The sequence below is a fragment of the Nuphar pumila genome, chromosome 6, assembly GCF_984573655.1.
Source record: "Nuphar pumila chromosome 6, dmNupPumi1.hap1.1, whole genome shotgun sequence".
Classification (NCBI taxonomy): Eukaryota; Viridiplantae; Streptophyta; class Magnoliopsida; order Nymphaeales; family Nymphaeaceae; genus Nuphar; species Nuphar pumila.
The window spans coordinates 97,411,717-97,432,282 of NC_143254.1; the positions used below are offsets into that span (position 1 = coordinate 97,411,717).

At 38.2% G+C, this 20,566-nt stretch overlaps 1 protein-coding gene across 5 annotated transcripts in view; it reads right to left on the minus strand.

Annotated features, from left to right (window-relative positions):
- LOC149835323 (flowering time control protein FCA-like) overlaps nt 1-20,566 on the minus strand; it is a 35,772-nt gene that overhangs the window by 1,609 nt on the left and 13,597 nt on the right. For 3 of the 5 annotated variants that reach the window (XR_016432315.1, XM_090008392.1, XM_090008390.1), the window contains exons 6-17: nt 16,317-16,384; nt 16,040-16,106; nt 15,844-15,923; nt 15,692-15,756; nt 15,556-15,618; nt 15,353-15,449; nt 15,087-15,182; nt 14,368-14,946; nt 14,001-14,198; nt 13,671-13,910; nt 13,556-13,594; nt 215-277 (exon numbers count right to left, since the gene is read on the minus strand). Coding sequence is in view for 4 of the 5 variants with exons in the window: in XM_090008392.1 (XP_089864518.1) it covers nt 215-277; nt 13,556-13,594; nt 13,671-13,910; nt 14,001-14,198; nt 14,368-14,946; nt 15,087-15,182; nt 15,353-15,449; nt 15,556-15,618; nt 15,692-15,756; nt 15,844-15,923; nt 16,040-16,106; nt 16,317-16,384 (1,655 nt within the window). In the remaining variant the exon portion in view is untranslated. The remainder of the gene's footprint in view (nt 1-214; nt 278-13,555; nt 13,595-13,670; nt 13,911-14,000; nt 14,199-14,367; nt 14,947-15,086; nt 15,183-15,352; nt 15,450-15,555; nt 15,619-15,691; nt 15,757-15,843; nt 15,924-16,039; nt 16,107-16,316; nt 16,385-20,566) is intronic. The other 2 variants (XM_090008391.1, XM_090008389.1) reach the window with 1 other exon arrangement.

Here is a 20,566-nt window from a genome sequence, read left to right on the forward strand (position 1 = left end):
TCTTCCAGCCCTTGCCTGATTAGACTCCAACGTATCCAATACTATGCACACTTTATTTCTCCCTGATTCTTTACTTTCTCAAATAGTTTTTCATTTTCATATCAGCCTATCCTGACCAGGAGAACTGGGTTTCCAACTACTGGGCCTCAGTAATTTCATTATAAGAAATTAAGAGAATTGACCAGAAAGGAAAACAAATGGAACTATGACTTACTTGTTGAAGACGTGAAGGATCAATAGCTGCACCCGCTGCTTGTAACTGCATGTAATTGAGGCCCTACCAATAGGACATAAAATTGTTGGAGATCATAGAGGGAAACAAAAACCATCAACCTAGCATAAAACTACATCACAACACCTACAACCAGAGTTACCGGAAGCTTCTTAGATAGGTGGGAAGCTCGCTTCCCGGAAACTCGCTTCGGAAGCACGATACTCCTCGTTTCCGAAACTTGATGAGAACCTCGATTATCCCACGCTTCCCCTATACTTTCCACACGCTTCATATATTCTTCTTATATGTTCTCTTAACTTTTCATGTTTTTTATGTATTTTCTCTCTCTTCTCACTCACTTTCATGTGCTTTCTCTAAATTGGTAGTCATTGTTAAAATATGTAATCTCATATGTAATTCTATCTCATATCTCATATGTAATCTTTTTTCTTTTCTTTTCCCTTAACTAGCTTTAGTTAGCCTTAATTAGGATTTAAGTAGAAATTACGTTTTAGTTTAGAGTTTGAACCTTTTTTTAACCATCTCCTTTTTGACTAGTCAAAAAGCACTTTTTAAGAGAGTCGTTGGACTCCCAACGGCTCTAAATTGAGCCGTTGGGAGTCCAATGACTCCCTTGATGGCTCCTTCCTCTTCCTCTATAAATATGGGGTATTGTACCCTTGTAATGCATTCAAGTGTGTGGGATTTTCTCCCAAATTAATGAAGTTCATTTTTCCTATTCATTTTGTATACCCTTTTTTCGGGTATTGTGTATGAACCCTAGAGGTTCTTGTGCTTGAGCTCTCTTTATGAACCCTTATGGTTCTTGTAATCTCTTTGTGAGCATTTCTTGAGAGATATTTTGGTTGTGTTTTTTGTGCATTGGGAAGTGTGTCATTAACTCCGTCTATGCATAACTGTTTAGTTATACACTGTCAGTCCCAAGCCCAGATAAAGGAGGAGGGTTGTGGTAGGCTTATGACAGCCAACATAAAAACTTAGTCATACCCTATGAATATGAACCAATATGAGAATTTCGTTGGGGTGCTCCCTACTGAGCGACGCGTTGTACTCTATAGGCCCGGAGGCAGTGATAAATGGGCAAGGGTTGCTAGGTCGTCGCCCGGAAGCGACACGTCACACCAACGCCCGGGTGTGGTGTCAAATAGGCAAGGGTTCCCTCACTTTGTTGGACGGGTGGGGGTAAAGAAGTTAGTCCAAGACCAAAAAATTAGGTTAGCCACTTGGAACATAGGGTCTTTAACTGGTAAGTTAGTAGAATTAGTAGATGTTATGTGTAGGAGAAAGATTGATATTTTATGTCGAACAAGAGACCAAATGGGTAGGTGAGAAAGCAAAAGTGATAGAACCTTGGGGATATAAGATTTGATATACAGGAATAAATAGGAATAGGAATGGAGTAGGGATTGTTATGAGTCGTGAGTTTATAGATAATGTAGTTGAGGTCCGTAGGAAGGGTGATAGGATTTTACTTATTAAATTAGTATTAGGTACGGATATTATTAATATTATTAGTGTTTATGCACCTCAAGTAGGTTTAGATGATTCCACTAAGCGTCAATTTTGGGAAGATTTAGATGGAGTAGTACAAGGGATATCTTATGGAGAAAGGTTTTTCATCGGCGGTGACCTTAATGGGCATGTAGGCATTAGTAGGGATGGATTTGAGAGTATCCATGGAGGCTATGGTATAGGAGAAAGAAACGATAGTGGAGAAAGGATTTTAGATTTTGGTTTGTCCTATGATATGATCTTAGCAAACACTTGGTTTAGGAAGAGGGGGTCTCACCTAGTAACATTTAAAAGTGGGGTTAATACGAGTCAGATAAATTTTTTCCTACTTAGAAAGAGAGATAGGGGTTGTTGCATCGATTGTAAGGTTATACCGGGAGAAAGTGTAGCTACACAACATAGAGTCTTAATTTTAGATCTTAGAATTAGACAATGCCGCAAAAGGGATAGACATAGGATAGATCCTAGAATTAAGTGGTGGGCACTGAAAGGAGCTAAACAAGGAATGTTTGTAGAGCGGGTGTGAACACCCCAAATTTCGGGTAGTTAAGGAAATTGATTGGTGTCTCGAGGAGGATTCAGAATCTATGTGGAATAAGATAGCGGGTGACATGAGAAAGGTGGCTAAGGAGGTATTGGGTGAGTCTATAGGCGGTGCACCGCTAGGTAAGGATACATCGTGGTGGAACGAGTATGTCAAATTAGCTATTAAGGTTAAAAGAGAGTGTTATAGAAATCTAAGTAAAAGTCGTGATAATGAGAATTTGGAGAAGTATATGATAGCAAAGAAGGAAGCTAAAAAAGTAGTTCGGATCGCGAGGGATAAGGTATATAAGGAGGTTTATGACAAGTTGGATACCAAAGAGGGTGAGAAGGATATTTATAGGATTGCAAAAATGAGAGATAGGAAATCGAGGGATCTGGGTATGGTTAGATGTATCAAAGATGAAACGCAAAGGGTTTTAGTCAAAGATGAGGAGATTAAGGAGAGATGGAAAGATTATTTTGATAAGCTATTTAATGAAAGTCATGCTCAGGATCTTGGAGACTTTTTCATTCCTTTAAATGAGATGAATCGTGACTTCATGCGCAAGATTCAAAAGAAAGAAATTGCAGAGGCTTTAAAGAAAATGAAATCAAGAAGGGCAGTTGGCCGAGATGGTATACCTATCGAGGCTTGGAAATGCTTGGGAGAGAAAGGTTTAGAATGGTTGACAAATCTTTTTAACAAGATTTGGCGGACAAATAAGATGCCTAATGAGTGGAGGAAGGGTACGTTGGTGCCTCTATATAAGAATAAGGGTGATATACAAGATTGCACAAACTATCGTGGTATAAAACTCATGAGTCATACTATGAAACTTTTGGAGAAGGTGATTGAGTCTAGGTTGAGGAAGGTTGTCATGATATCGGAGAATCAATTTGGTTTTATGCCTGGAAGATCTACTATGGAAGCTATACATCTTCTCAGACAACTTATTGAGAGAAATAGAGAGAGGAACAAAGATTTGCATATGGTTTTTATTGATTTGGAGAAGGCTTATGATAGAGTACCTAGGGACGTTCTCTGGTGGACAATGATGAAGAAAGGTGTTTCTCTCAAGTACATTAGTATAATTAAAGATATGTATGACGGAGTAGTAACCAATGTCCGCACTTGTGGAGGGGTGACAACCAATTTTCCTATAACGGTTGGGTTACATCAAAGATCTGCTTTAAGCCCTTTCCTATTTGCTATAGTGATGGATGAGCTTACGAGATCAATTCAAGAAAATGTACCGTGGTGTATGTTGTTTGTTGATGATATTGTTTTGATTGATGAGTCTAGAGCTGGGGTTAATGCTAAGTTAGAATTATGGAGACAAACATTGGAAGCAAGAGGTTTTAAGTTGAGTAAGAGTAAGACAGAATACATGGAATGTCGATTTAGTAAGCAACGAAATAGAGATGGGAGTGTAGTGAAGCTTGGTGAGCAAGAAATATTGGTGGATGATTCTTTCAAATATTTGGGATCTATCATTCAAAAGTATGGAGAAATTGATGGAGATATAAATCATAGGATAAAGGTTGGGTGGATGAAATGGAAGAGTGCAACTGGAGTGTTGTGCGATCGTAGAATGTCATTGCGGTTGAAGAAAAAGTTTTATAGGACAACTATTAGGCCCGCTTTACTATATGGTACGGAATGTTGGGCTGCCAAGAGACATCATATTCAAAAAATGAGTGTAGCTAAGATGCGTATGCTGAGATGGATGTGTGGAAATACAATAAAAGATAAAATTCGGAACGAGGAGATACGTAAGAAGGTAGGCGTTGCACCCATTGAAAATAAGATGAGAGAGAATCGTTTACGGTGGTTTGGACATATTCGACGAAGGCCTAATGATGCTCCAGTTAGAAGGATGGAGAAATGGGAAAATATATTAGTTAAAAGAGGTTGGGGTAGGCCTAGGAAGACATGGATGGAGGTGATAGGAAAGGATATGAATTCTTTGAACCTCACCGGGGACATGGCATTGGATAGAAATGAATGGAGGAGAAGGATTCATGTGGAAGACCCAGAATGATTTTCTTTGTTGGTTCATATCGCCGACCCCAATTGTTTTGGGATGAACGCGTAGTTGTTGTTGTTGTTGTTGTTGTTGTTGTTGTTGTTGTTGTTGTTGGGAAGCGTGTCATTCAAGTTTCTTTCAAAAGAGTGAAGTCACTTTTAAGGAGTGGTCGTGTGAAGACTTGGAATCTTGGAGGACTACTCATTTTTCACTATTTTATGGTAGAGTATCCTCTTCTTTACTTATTTTAAGTTTTGTCTCTTTTTCTCTCATTTTTCTTCTCGTTCACAAGTTTTTAAAATAGACGACAATGATAATGTCACCATTAAGCCCATGAAACTCAATGATTCAAATGATGCAACATGGGCTTCAATCATGAAGCACCTTACATGGAGAAAGAGATTATGGAGATTAGTTGATGGAATCGATGAGGAACCTAAACTAATTCTCACCAAAGAAGAAGAAAAAGAAATACCTCACTCGGAGGTAGAAAAGGTTAAAGTTATTTTCACGTATGAAAAAAGTGGAAAGAATGGGACATGTCAAAATCATGTCTTAACTCATATCAAGTGTTGACATAAAGAAGTGTTCAAGCCTAGCCAAATTTGAACACGTCAATGATGCGTGGGATTACCTTAAGAGAATGTACTCTTTCAAGGATATTGCCCATATATGCAATCTTCGAGAAAAAGTCTCTAATATGGTTGGTACAAGAGCATTAAGAAATATTACAATAGCTTATCCGAGTTATGAGAAGAATTAGCCCTCCTTGAACCAAAGTGGCATTGTCCACATGATATAGAGCTTAGCCAAAATCAAGTGAATGCAGAGCATTTCTTCTAATTTATCAATGGTTGGAGATCGGAATTTGAGTCAACCAAATCCGCTCTTCTCCATCGGAATAAAGTCCCTTCCATCGAAGATACAATAGAAGAGTTGAGCATGGAAGAGAACATACTCAAGAAAAGAATTTTCAAAGGTGATGATTCGGTCTTAGCAATATCTAGATCGAGAAATCATGTTCGCCCATATAAACCTCCACATGTTGGGAGGACTAATGATGAAAAATACGGAAGCGAGTTTGAAAAAAGAAAAGTCATTTGCTATTATTGTCGTGAACCGAGACACGTCAAGACATATTGTCCAAAATTAAAAAGACCTTATAAAAAGAAAGCTGCTACAATTGAATCTCCGCAAGAATCAAGTAAAACATCCATTGTGAATATGTCTCTAACTCAATTGGTGGAAGCACTTCAACCTTTTCTAAAAGGAGCTTCTTCATCTACTGGAGTCGTTGTCTCTTCCGTCGGCATCTCCGATCCCGGTAAATCTCTTTGGCTTCTTGACTCTAGAGCTTCTTTTCATATGACACCCAACATAAAATTGATATCACAATGTTATAACTCAAGTGGATCAAATGTTTTTACTGCAGACGGAACATCTCTTGAGATTAAGGGAATAGGATGTTTTGAAAATACTTCTCAAAATTCAAAAGGATTTTGTATTCCAAAAATTAGATATATTCTCAAACTTAATCTAAATCTTTTATCAGTTTCTCAATTAACTGACCATGGGTGTAACGTTTCATTCTCTTCTCGTGATTGTCGAGTACAGGATCACCAGTCAGGGAAGTTGATTGGGGAAGGTCATAGAGAAGGAGGCTTGTACTACATGAATTTTTTGAAAATACCCAAGAATACACTATGTTGTAATATTCAAAAGTTAGATTTGGATCTTTGGCACAAAAGATTTGGGCATCCTTATATATCCAAGATTCAATTTTTTCCAAACATAGAAAAATTTTAGAATTTTGAAGCTTTTACATGTAAAAAATGTATTCTTGAAAGACTATCTTTTCAAGAAAGAACCTTTGTTTCTACACGACCACTTGAGTTGATACATTCTGATGTTTGGGGTCCTGCACCTATTATATCAAAGGGTGGCTTTATGTATTATGTGATTTTTGTAGACAACTTTACAGGGCACATTTGGATTTATTTTCTTAAACGTAAATCTGAAGTTTTCTCTTATTTTCAAATATTTCATAATATGGTCAAAAATCAGTTTAAAGAGGATATTTCAATATTTCGCACTATTTCAGGGGGATAATTTTTATCAAAAGAATTTAAAGATTATTTGAACCTATATAGGATTTCACATCAAAAATCATGTACTTACACCCCTCAACAAAATGGTTTAGTTGAAAGAAAGCATAAGCACATTATAGAAACAACAAGGACACTTCTCATTACACATCAAGTACTAAAAATTTTCTGCGCTGAAGCAACTTTAACTGTTGTTTATCTTATCAATAGGATGCCTTCTTCCTCGATAAACAATATTTCTCCAACTGAAAAACTCTATAAGCAAACTCCAGCTTACTCTAGGTTGAGGGTATTCGGGTGCAAATGTTTTTGTGTTCACAGATAAGAATGATAAATTCTCTCCACGTGCTATTTCTTGTGCCTTTTTAGGTTATGCAAATCATCAAAAAGGTTAAAGGTGTTTCGATTTCAAAAATAACAAACTATGTCTTAAGAAATGTATCTTTTTTGGAAAACGAAAGTCCCTTTGAAAATAAAGATTCTACGAAATCAGATGAGTACTCTTTTTTATTGGACCTAGTTCCAAGGAGTACTGAAAGTGATATCGATCAAGATAATCAAAATGATATCACTAACACAGAACCAGTTAATAGCACCCAAGATTGTATTCAATATTCTAGACGATGAAACTTAGAAAGACCATGTGCCTTTGAAAAATACACAAAGGAACAAGACCATGTGTCTTCAACTAGAATCTCAAAAGTCCTTGGAAATTTTGTATCATGAGTCTTTTTCACCAAAGTATCAAGCTTACATCGCCTTAATTCATTCTTATGGAGAACCTTTCAGTTATGCTACAACCAAGGATCAACCTGAATGGGTCAAAGCCATGGAAATTGAATTAGAAGCCTTAGAAAAAGCAAGCACCTGGACCATTCAAGATATTTCACCCAACAAAAAACCTATTGGTTGTCGGTGGGTGTACAAAGTTAAGACCAAGAGTGATGGCAATCTTGAGAGATTCAAAACTCGGTTAGTTACCAAAGGCTATTCTCAAGAATATGGAATAGACTATGAAGAAACCTTTGCCCCAGTCCAGTAGCTAGAATGACCACTGTTAGAATCTTGATAGCTCTTGCTTCTATAAAGAAATGACATATTTTTCAAATGGATGTTAAGAATGTGTTTCTAAATGGAAGTTTAGTTGAAAAAGTATACATGGATCCACCACCAGGAATTAATGTTCCTAAAGAGAAAACTCTTCGCTTAAATAAGGTTTTGTATGGTCTCAAACAAGCTCTGAAAGCTTGGTATGATAAGTTTAGTAAGGTTATGCTTGATTTTAGTTTTCAATCTTGTCTTACTGACACAACTTTGTTTGTTAGGAATTCTGATGCAGGTATTATTATTATTATTCTCTATGTTGACGACATGATCATCACCGAAAGTGATAAACAGAGAGTTTACAATATTAAAAAGTTGCTTAAAAACATTTTGAAATGAATGATTTAGGTTTTTTGAAATATTTTCCTGGTGTAGAAGTTGCATACTCTTCTAGATGATATTTACTAACTCAATCTAAGTTTGCCTTAGATATTGTTGTCAGGTCAAGTATTTCAGATAAAAGACATGTTGACACTCCCGAAGTTGTAAATATCAAAATGAAGATTGATGATGGAGAACCGCTTGAGAATCCAACTCCTTATGGACAGCTTCAAAGCACTATCGTATCTTTTTATTACAAGACCTGACATTGCACATATTGTCCATACAGCAAGTCAATTTCAGCATGCTCCAACTTCTGTTCATATGAGAACAGTTTTGCATATTATTAGAAATATTAAAAATCCTATTTTTCGAGGATTATTTTTGTCTGCTTCTTCTAACCAAGAACTAATTGCTTATACTGATGTAGATTGGGGAAGTGATCCCAATGACTGTCACTCAACTACTGGTTTTTGCGTCTTCTTAAGTAAATCTTTGGTCTCATCGCGATGCAAGAAGCAACAAAAAGTTTCTCTCTCGTCAACAGAGGCTGAATACATGGCAATGGCTACAACCGCTATGGAAGTAAGTACAGGAGCATCAAATCGCTATTGTGACAACAAAAGCTCTATCTATATTGTCAGCAATCGGACGTTACACGAACGCACCAAGCATATAGAGATGGATTGTCACTACGTACAAGAGGAATTTTTATGTGGCACAATCAATCTTCCCTACGTCTCATCAGAATATCAATTGGCAGACTTCTTTACCAAACCTCTCGCTGCTCCTCGATTTCACTTTCTCTTAGACAAACTTTCGGTTATCCAACCGTAAGTTTGAGAGGGAGGGTTAAAATATGTAATCTCATATGTAATTCTATCTCATATCTCATATCTCATATGTAATCTTTTTTCTTTTTTTTCCCTTAACTAGCTTTAGTTATCCAACCGTAAGTTTGAGAGGGAGGGTTAAAATATGTAATCTCATATGTAATTCTATCTCATATCTCATATCTCATATGTAATCTTTTTTCTTTTTTTTCCCTTAACTAGCTTTAGTTAGCCTTAGTGAGGATTTAATTAAAAATTAGGTTTTAGTCTAAGTAACATGGACTCGGCAAAGCAGGTGTCGCACCCGCATCGACGCGACGCGGGTGCTCGTGCGGGTGCGATCAACACAACCCTGGATGCGGTCAACGCACCCAGGATCATTTTCGTCCATACTTCGTGCGTTTAAAAAAAATCCCGATGAAAAGGAGTGATTTGGGCAAATAGAGTGATTAGGGCAAAAAAAATTTTGCCCAAATCATTCCTCTCCTGCGCAGCTCCAACCCTCTCCTCCCGACGCCACCTCCTAAACTCCTCCTCTCCCTCATCGCTGGTACGTCCCTCTCGCTCTCTGCTTGTGTCAGCAGGGGAGGGGTCGAGCCCCCCCTCTCGCTCTCTTATTGGGTCGACAGGGGAGGGGCCGAGCCCCTCCCCCCTGTCGCTCTCTTGTTGGGTCGACAAGGGAGGGGTTGAGCCCCGCATGCTCCCTCTGTTTTCGGTAGGGGAGGGGCTGAGCCCCTCCCTATTTTCGGCAGAGAAGGGGTCGAGCCCCCCACCCTGCTCCTTTTGATTTTAGGGGAGGGGCCGAGCCCCCCCCCCCCCTGCTCCCTCTGTTTTCGGCAGGGGAGGGGGTTGAGCCCCTGTCCCTGTCCCTCCCTGTTTTTGGCAGGGGAGGGGCAGATCCCCCCTCCTTGATGATTTTATATCAAGATAATGTCAGTCTGTATAATTGATTTAAAATTTTGAATATACTTTTTTGTGTTTTCAGGATAAAAATGACGAATAAAGGGAAAGAACTTGCGTCATCCTCATCCCAACATGTGAGTTCTGCTGCTAGTTTTGTTGATGGTTGCAGTGGGATTGATGATGTGGGGTCACTATGGGTACATGTAGATAAACTTGCAAAAGCTGAAGAAGGAGGTGGTGGAAACAAGAGATTTTGATGCAAGCTCTGCGAAAGAGATTTTGTTGGGTCTTACACAAGAGTGAAGGCTCATCTGTTGAAGATACCAGGACATGGCATTTCAGCCTGCAGAAAAGTTGATGAGGCAATGCGAAGACAATACAAGAAAATACAAAAAGAATATGAGAAGAGAAAGGCAATTGACGATTCTTGTGCAGTTAGTGTGTCATTTGCAAGCCACCAAGAAGATGCTGGAAAAAAAAAAGTCAATGTAGGAGGTAGAGGAATGATACAAGCATCATTCAATACATATGGAAGAGAAGAATTGGATAGAAAAGTTGGGAGGTATTTTTATTCTGGTTCACTCCCATTTAATACGGCTAGAAATCCTTATTGAAAGGATTTAGTAACATCCTTGGCAAATTGTAATTTGAGTGGTTATGTGCCTCCAAGTTCAGAAAAAATATGAACCACACTTCTTACAAAAGAGAGGGCAAATGTGGAGAGGTTGCTGGAGATTAAAAAATATTCATGGGAGCAAAATGGAGTTTCTATTGTGTCCGATGGATGGACAGATATTCAAAGTCGTCCAATAATCAATTTCATTGCTTGTTCGCTTAGTGGCCCAATATTCTTGAAAGCAGTTGATGCATTTGGGGAATATAAAAATGCAGAGTATTTGAAAGGATTGTTTATAGAAATGATAAAAGAAGTAGGTGATCAGAAAGTGGTACAAATCATTACAGACAACGCTCCAGTTTGTAAAAGTGCAGCGTTGAGTTTGGAGAATAAGTACCCTCATATTTTTTGGACTCCCGTTGTAGCACACAGCTTAAATCTAGCCCTAAAGAGCATCTGCAACACCAAAGAAGAAGAAAATTCACAAGCATATGCTTTATGTTCATGGATTGAAGATTTAGAAAGAAATGTCAAAAGCATTAGAAATTTTGTTGTTAACCACCATCGTGCTAATGCTATATTTAATAGGCATTCTAACTTGAAATTGTTGAAGGTCGTTGAAGCATGTTTTGTGTTCATCATTGTAATGGTGAAGAGGATAAAAAGAGTGAAGAATGCTTTTATTAACATGGTGACTGATGAAAATTGGACATTTTATCGTGCTGATGATGATATCAAGGCTCAAGAAATTAAAAAAATTATTTTTGATGATGAGTTTTGGGACAGAGTGGTATACTTCCTTCAATTTACGCAACCTATTTGGGAAATGTTAAGAGAAGTTGATAAGGATGAGACCATGCTTCACAGAGTTTATGAAATGTGGGATAATATAATTGAAAAAATACAAGCTATAGTTTTCAAGCATGAAGAAAAAAATCTTTCATTACATGATTCAGATTTTTTTAATCATATTCATTCAATTTTAGTCAGAAGATGGGATAAGAGCAACACTCATTTGCATTGAATGGCACATTCTCTTAATCCAAAATATTATGCAAATAAGTGGCGGGTTGGTGGTATTGGTCGTGTCCCTCCAAATTTAGACCCAGAGCTATCAAGACATAGAAATATGTGTATGACAAGACTTTTTCCAGAAGCATATCTTCGACATAAAGTCACATAAGACTTTGAAAAATTTTCATCTTCGAGATTATAAGGATCGGCATTATATTCGCGAGAGAAGAAGATAATATAGATTCTATCACATGGTGGTTAACATTTGGATCAGAAACACCTATTCTCCAACGTCTTCCATTAAGATTGCTATCGCAGCCTTCTAGTTCATCTTGTTGTTAAAGAAATTGAAGCACATATTCTAAAGTATACAACATGAAGAGAAACAAACTCACCAGCAAGCGTGCAGAGGATTTAGTATATGTTCATTCAAATCTTCGATTACTTTCGCGAACCAATGATGAATACAGGTACTAATTTGCTCTCTTAGTTATTTGATTATTTCTTAGTTTTTTATTTAAATATACTTGTATTGTATTTAACATTTTCAAATTGGGTTTGTAACGCAGACAATGAACATCCAAATTTTGGGACGTAAACCCAGAAGAGTGTTACTTCAAGGGAGAACATGATTTCAACATAACATGGATTTAGCTGAGCTCAGTATTCCTTCTAATGATGCATTTGATGATGAACAAGAAAATTATTAACATTCATTACTTCATCAGGATATACTTTGGTATGTAATTTAGTTCTTTTATGCTTTGCTTATTTGATTGATATTTAGGTTGATTTATGTAATTGTTTTACTTATTTGATTGATAATTTGATATTTAGGTTGATACACTACATCCATGATGAATGATATTATGACAATGTTAATTGTTAAATGTTAAACTGTTAAAACTTCAAAATTATATATATATATAGATAATTTTTTTTACATTTTCGCCCCTGTCACATCCCCACACCCGGGTTTTTTGGAAGTGTCGCATCCCCGCACCCGCACCCATGTGACATAGGTTTTAGTTTACAGTTTGGACCTTGTTTTAACCATCTCCTTTTTTACTAGTCAAAAAGCACTTTTTGAGAGAGTCGTTGGACTCCCAACGGCTCTAAATTGAGTCATTGGGAGTCCAATGACTTCCTTGATGGCTCCTTCCTCTTCCTCTATAAATATAGGGTACTGTCCCCTTGTAATGCATTCAAGTGTGTGGGATTTTCTCCTAAATTAATGAAGTTTATTTTTCCTATTAATTTTGTATACCCTTTTTCGGGTATTGTGTATGAACCCTAAAGGTTCTTGTGCTTGAGTTCTCCTCTCTTTATGAACCCTTATGGTTCTTGTAATCTCTTTGTGAGCATTTCTTGAGAGATATTTCGGTTGTGGGTTACATTTTCTTACAGTCATTACTTTTTAATTTTGTTAAAAAATTAATTCTTACACACAAAAAATCATGAAATTTAATATTAATCACTTTTATTTATGTTTTATTTTGATTCGCATGCAATTCTTATATTTATTTTTTTATCCCTCGCTTCTCGCTTCCTATACATTTTAAAATGCATCACTTCTCGCTTTCGCTTCCCGTATTGTTTCCCGCTTTCGCTTCCTAGTCTGGCAACCTCTACAACTATAAATTTTGCAAATCACATGCATAATGTCCCATGAACCCATACTCAGGCGTGTACATGCATAAATGTGTCAAAAGACTACTCTAGGAATACCCAAAATATAAGAAGTGGGTAAGAAAAGCATTCACGAAGCAATCTGCAAGCAAGTTTTTAGGAGGTGCCCTGATATGAAGCATTTATGAGGAAGCAAAAATAGAAACATGAAAATAAGTAAGATATTTTTTAGTCTTTTTACCAAAAAAATGCACATCACATATGTAGACTATACAAGGAAAACACAATTTTTGAAAGGGAAGTACGATTACAATAGCAAGGAGGCACATTTCTACCATCAAGGAGGTTTAATTTTCATATGGTGGATTGCAAGTATCACATTCTCTAGAAGTGTGCTGTTCCAAAATTTCTGGAAGCATGTGGTTTCATGCTTTAGCTTCCAAAGAACCGTGGAAGCTTCATGCAACCGTGGTATATATGTACTAACAGAATTTAATGTACACGACAATAAAATACAACCAAATCTTAATCATGCCATCCCCAGTGAAAAATACCGGAAGAACATCCAAACATACAAATCTGGATAGCGAAAAAAATTAACAAAAGTTCTAAAATGAATCCTTGACCTAAATCAGTCCCACCAAATTAATTGACTCATCAAGAAAGGCCATGCTGATACGTTACATAAAATTTAGACTACCTAAGTTCCATATACAAGAATGGAGATTAACCTGAAGGTTTTGCTGACCAGGAGTTGCAGATGCCTGGTACTGCAATACCAAAGTGAATATGTTATAACACACTCAATCATACTTGCCTCGATTAAACAAAACAAAGAAAACTAACCAATGCAGATAATGTTGGCTGCTGGAGTTGCATCTGCAATGGGTGCTGTGTCTGGGTCTGAGGCTGCTGCTGCTGTTGTGATTGAGACACTTGCCCTGGAGACTGAAGTTGTGACTGCAGCTGAGCTTGAGGTTGTGCTTGAAGATGCTGAGATGTCGGTGTTTGCTGTTGTTTTTGTTGTTGTTGTTGTTGTTGTTGTTGCTGTTGTTCAAATGCTGTCAATTCTTCGGGCTTCTCCCACTAAGAATGGATAGGGTCAAATAAACCACATATTCATGCATGATGAATTGAATAATAACTAAGGGAGAGAGAAAGAGAAGGAAAACATACCCTACTTTCACATGTCACACTATTATAGTAGTATTTGTATCCTTGTGGAGAAGTATGCTCTGTCCAATTACATGTAAGTGGTGCTGCTGCCTTAGTGCTTGCAGGAATCACAGGGAGGGCGGTTACAGTAGAAGAAGCAACTACAGCTGTGGCTGCAGGAGCGCTTACAGCTGTTTGTGGTATTCCAGGCCACGAAGACTGACAAAAGGAGAAGAGAAAGTGATATCCAATATGAAGTCAGTTAAACTCAACAGATTAATAAAGAAGTCAAAGGCCAAACAGTGTCTCCAGCAGGGGGGGAAGAATGTTGGGAATGCTAAACCTGCAGTTGTAATCACAATAATCATCCCTAAAACCTAAACAGTACCTGCTCCTTGTTGGGCTGGGAGATTGGCTGCTGTTGACCTTGAGAAGTTGCTTGGACAAGATGCAATTGTTGTTGCAGCTGAGAAAATGAATGCTGTGGAGACTGAAAGCTCAACTGTGAAGCCTGTGCCTGCTGTTGCAACATCTGTGGTTGTTGACCAGTTGATGGTTGGTGAACTTGCAGTTGTGGTGCCTGGGCAGCAGCAACAGCTAATTGCATTTGGGTTACTGAAACTGTCCCACTTGGCAGTTGTGGACTAGAAGAAATATGCTGCATTGCCGAAGAAGGAATCTGCGGGATCTGAGGCTGGGAAGCTGACAATTGACCGCTTAAACCAAATAGTTGTTGCGATGGAGGCCTTTGACCAAATGATTGCTGGCTCATCAAAAGAGGAGTTTGCAGCTGTTGACTGAACTGCTGTACAGATGTTAGTGAAGATTGTGCCTGTGTATAGGATGATGATGTTTGCTGTTGAAGCTGCAAAGAGGATGAGAAGTGCTGTGGGGATGGAAGTGACTTCTGCAATGGGGATAATGACTGACCAAAAGGCTGTACTTGCATCCAAGGCAGGTTCAGACTCTACAAAAAATCATATATATCATTCTTAACTAGTAAGAAATGAATCTTTTAAATGTGAAATAGACCCTCTCATGTACAAAAAAACTTATCAATTGTAGACACAAAATTCATGATCAGATATAAATGGAAGTAACCACAACCTGTTGTGATGTAGAGATAGGCGGAACTGCAGGACCTAAAAGAGAACCATTTGCCTGCCCTCCAGCTCCAAGGACACCCAATCCCAATGACCCAGTCTATGGAAGGTACAACAATGAAGATAATGTTAGAACAGGAATCAACGAAAGAAAAATCTTCACTGGCCATCAACAGTATGCAGCACATCTTGCAAACTTAGTGCTGCAGATGATACTGCTCCAAGACCACCTCTAATACCTGGATGGCTACCGATAACATTACTGCTAACCTGAGACGAAGGCATCCCCAAGCGCTCTGGGCTCATTGGGTGCCAAGAGTTAGGTGGCATCCTCATTCCCAGGTGGTCACCAGCAATGGGTGCTGGCCTGCAAAAATGGTCAGAAAAGGACCAGAGAGATGTAAGCACCGGAGAAGATAGCTACAACATATTCATGCATACAAGCACATGGGTACTATGTATAAAAAATATACCTATTCCCTAAAGGTAATTGAGATCGCTGGCCAAAACCTGGACCTCCAAATGCAGGCCCAACCCTATAAAAATGAAACGATTAGAGTGAGTGCATAAGAAGACCAACAAAGACAAAGTAATGGTAAACACAGAAACCTTGAATCCCCTGCTTTTGGCCTCTTTGGGTCTGCAAATCTAACAGTCAAAGGCTGATCACACCCCTAAATTCAGAAAGAAACAGGTTAAAGCAATTGGACAAAAAAAAGAGAGAAGGAAAGGGAAAACATCAACTTTTGAGAGAACCTCACCCTCATGGTATACTTTCCATTGAGAGCATTTATAGCTACAGCTGCCATCTCCCTGTAAGGAAATTTAACAAATCCACATCCTGAAAAAGTAGTAGCTATTGTAAGCAATTCAACTAATGGAGAGCGCCCAAAGAATGGTGATGATGATAGTAATAATACAAGATCAAAGAAGTAAAATTATGAGAATAATACACACCACGACTCTGTTTCATATCATCTCTCATGATGTAGACATCTTCAACACGCCCATAAGGTGAAAATATCTGCATAAAAAAGTAGCCAGTAACGGTTAAAAGATTACACTGAAGCACATACAATCATTTACCCTATACTGGACTAATTTTATGAAATGAAGCAGAAACAAGCTATGAAGCACCCTTCTCTCCCAGAAAACACAAAGGCTAATATAAAAGGAAAAAGGCAGTCAAATTTTTAAAACAAAAATCTGAGACTAACAGCTACATGAAACTTACTTCCTCAATCTCCTTTTCTGTAGCTTGTTTATTAAGCGAACCAACAAACAGTTTGTACTCAGCTGCACCTAGCGCAAAAAGAGGCATTAGAACAAACAATTATACAGAAGCCAAAGAGCATGTGTGTGTGTGTGCGTGTATGAAAGAGCAAAAATTTGTTTTTCTTGTGTCCTCAAGAAAAGACAAAAAGAAACATATACATATTTATCCCATATAGATAAACAGATGTGAACTGGTCTGAAGCAAATTTTAATATAGGCAAAATTTAAGACAAGCATATGACATCATGACTTGTGTCCACTTGTTCCCAATGACAACTCAGTATTGGACTATCGCTATATGACAACAAGCAAATAACATGCAAAAGATGTACAATATTTAAATGAAAACAAATAAATCGTTCTGCCACTCAGGAATTCACTGTCTGTTTTTATATTTTGCCAAAATTCTCATAGTTTTCCCTGATAGTAGTTTGCATAGAGTGTCCTCCACACACCTATGCTCTGCAACATCTTGTCAATAACATGCCACAATCCTCATCATCACACCTAGCCTGATAATTTGTGTTGCTTTTATTACAGCATAAATTGCCAAGGGAAGCAGGTTCCATCCCACTTCATTCATATTTAGTTGCTTCATCATCCCTTCCAGTACCAAATCCATAGAACAGGAAAAAAATTCCTCAGAAGAGTGGAAGATTTCAGTCAGCTATATTATCCCAAAACTGATATTCAGCTCAGTGTGTATACTGTTCTGTTATTTTCCATTTTCTTTTGCCATGCAAGAAAAGGATTTCCACACCCACAACTGCTTAGGCACAGAAGAAAAACTTATCCCCTCTTCATCAAAGAACACAGGTATCACAGGCAGATGGACAAGGCATCATTTTTTGCCATGTAAGAATATTATACTATGCATATCTTAGGATCATAAAAATAAATATCACGGATATTCTGAAAATATCATGACATTTAGGAGAAAAACACCCTAGTCAATATTAAAGGGAAAAGATTGCGATATTATCAAAATATCAGCTATGACATAAATATCATGATATTATCATGATAATATAATGCTATTTAAAAAATGTTACTTTATATATATCTTCATATTTTTTTTTGTTTTATTTTTATAAACTTTTCTAATTATTTTTTATGTTTTAATAAAAAATGTTGCTAGAAAACCCATCATTTCTTATCTTTTTTAATTTTTCTTTACATTTTGAAATTTTTTAAAGCATCCAAGATTTTCCACAAAAAGGCCACTTTTGGTAAAAAAACTCCTGAGTGTGCACGTGCATATATATATATATATATATGAAATATCAATATTTCAAATGAATACTCTTTGAAGAAAGTTTTTCACTTTTTCCATTTATTATATACGTTGCACAATTTTTGTTTAATTAAATGTGTATGATTGGTTTACAAACTTACATTATTTAACTTCTATGTCACACGGACTCGGCTAGGGGGTCGACGCACCCTCGTCGACACACCCCGACACGGGTGCGGCTTCGAACACGGGGTGGACACGGACAACGTAGAGTCGGACTCAGTCAACGCACCGGGGCCGAGTCCATCCACGTTTTGGACATTGACTGAGTCTATATTCATCCATTTTTAGGGCAAAAAACTAAAAAAATGATTGTATATATATATATATAACTGTGCTGTGTGCACAGTGCACATTCACAGACTATGCTGTGCCACAGTGCACAGTCACTGTGCTATGTGCACAGCCGCAGACTGTGCACTTTTTAAAATATATATATATATAAATATATATAGCCGAGTCCCCGTGTCCAAAATTTTTGTAATTGCACCGCATCCGTGTCGCACACGCACCCATGTGACATAGTTTAACTTTATAGTATGAGATTATAAATTATATATCTATATTTTTTTATAAATTAGTAAAAAACCATGACTCACCCAAGTCATCAAGTCACATGTGGCTGATCCTTGAGAATCATAAGAATGACGATGATTCTTGGACATGAGGATGCCAACTGATACCCTTTTCATTCTTCCAGGTTCAAGAACATGGATGACATCTAGTACAATTTTGTAGTCTTTTACTTGCTTTGCTACAACATATTCTCCTCTGCCCTTTTGTACACAGGTGGCATAGTCCCTTGCCATGAATACAAAGACACAAGAAGACAGAATTTCATAAAGCCTTCATTCCCCAGCTCCTTTTATTGCATAGGAATCTGTTCTTCCTGGCTCTATCCCACTCTAGTACTGTTTTAGTTTGGTACTGTTGCCAAAATTTGGTCATGGAAAGACAGCCTTGTCATCCATCCCCTTTTAAGTGTTATTGCTTGATAAGGTTCTCCACAGTCTAGGGTTGCAGCTTGAAGTGGTTCTCCACAATCTATGGTTGCTTAAGAACCCTCATATGATAGTTTTGATTTTCACCTAATCCCAATAAATGAAAAAAAAATTAAAAGATAACCATAGTGTCAAGAAATTTCAGCTTTATCATGGAAGTTTCAAGGACAGGCCTACTTCTAGAAAACCCGAGTAAAATATACAACAACAACAACAACTACTACTTCATCCCAAAACAATTGGGGTCAGCGATATGAACCAAAAAAGAAATTCATTTTGGGTCTTCCACATGAATCCTTTTCCTCCAATCATTTCTATCCAATGCCATGTCCTCGGTGAGGTTCAAAGCATTCATATCATTTCCTATCATCTCCATCCAAGTCTTCCTAGGCCTACCCCGACCTCTTTTAACTAATATATTTTCTCATTTCTCCAACCTTCTAACTGGAGCATCATTAGGCCTTCGCCGAATATGTCCAAACCACCGTAAACGATTCTCTCGCATCTTATTTTCAATGGGTGCAACACCTACCTTCTTACGTATCTCCTCGTTCCGAATCTTATCTTTTATTGTATTTCCACACATCCATCTAAGCATCCGCATCTCAGCTACACTCATTTTTTGAATATGATGTCTCTTGGCAGCCCAACATTTCGTACCATATAGTAAAGTGGGCCTAATAGTCGTCCTATAAAACTTTCCCTTCAACCGCAATGGCATTCTACGATCGCACAGCACTCCAGTTGCACTTTTCCATTTCATCCACCCAACCTTTATCCTATGATTTACATCTCCATCAATTTCTCCATCAAAGGAGTTTGGCGCAGTGGGATGGGGCCTAGGCCACTAGGCAGGCGGTCTAGGTTCAAATCCCATGTGTGTCACCCCTTGCGCAAACCAAAGCGTGGTGACTCCCTTGGGCAAGGGGCAAGTCCATATCATTTTAACTCCGCCTGTGTATAACTGTTTAGTTATACACTGCCGGTCCCAAGCCCGGATAAAGGAGGAGCGTTGCGGTAGGCCTGTGACAACCAGCATAAAAACTTAGTCATACCCTATGAAAATGAACCAAAACCCGAGTAAAATATATTAACCTATAAATCAAAACTATAAGTATACAAAAAATGAAATAAAAAAATGAAAAATTAGAAACAAGATAATTATGATGTCATGCCATATAAGTAAAAATTAACATTTTTTTTAAACCACGGCCTCCACCAAACACTAGCCTAGCACCCAGTTGATGGCTAGGCACCTTGATATGCACTTTCAACTAGGGGTGGCAATCAGGTCGGGTTGGCGGGTCGGGTTGGCGTGTCAGCATACCTCAACCCGAACCCGACCCGTTTATTAAACGGGTCGGCTGTGGCGAACCCGACCCGTTTAATAAACGGGTAACCCGACACGACCCGCCAACCCATTTAATAAATGGGTTGGGTCGGGTTGGCGGGTTGACGGATCGGGTTGGCAGGTTGGCGGGTCGGGTTGGCGGGTCGGGTTGGCGGGTTGACCCACCTGCCTAACCCGTTTATTAAACGGGTCAGCCGGGTTGGCGGGTTGGCATACCCCCAACCCGAACTGTTTAATAAACGGGTTACGCGGGTCGACCCGTTTATTAAACGGGTTGGCTTAAGCCCAACCCGAACCCGCCTAAGAGGCGGGTTGGCGGGTCGGGTTGGCGGGTCGTGTCAGAAATTGCCACCCCTACTTTCAACTACACAGACCTAATACTACTAATATGAGATTATTACTAATTATTGTAGTTCCAACAAACCAATTTAAGATATGGCCTAGAAATTGTAAAATTAACACCCTACATTTTTCAGAAATCTATAATGTAACTTGATTTAGAATTTTTGGAAATGATTGTATACCCTTAAAATATTTGTACATGAATCGCTGAATCAGATTTG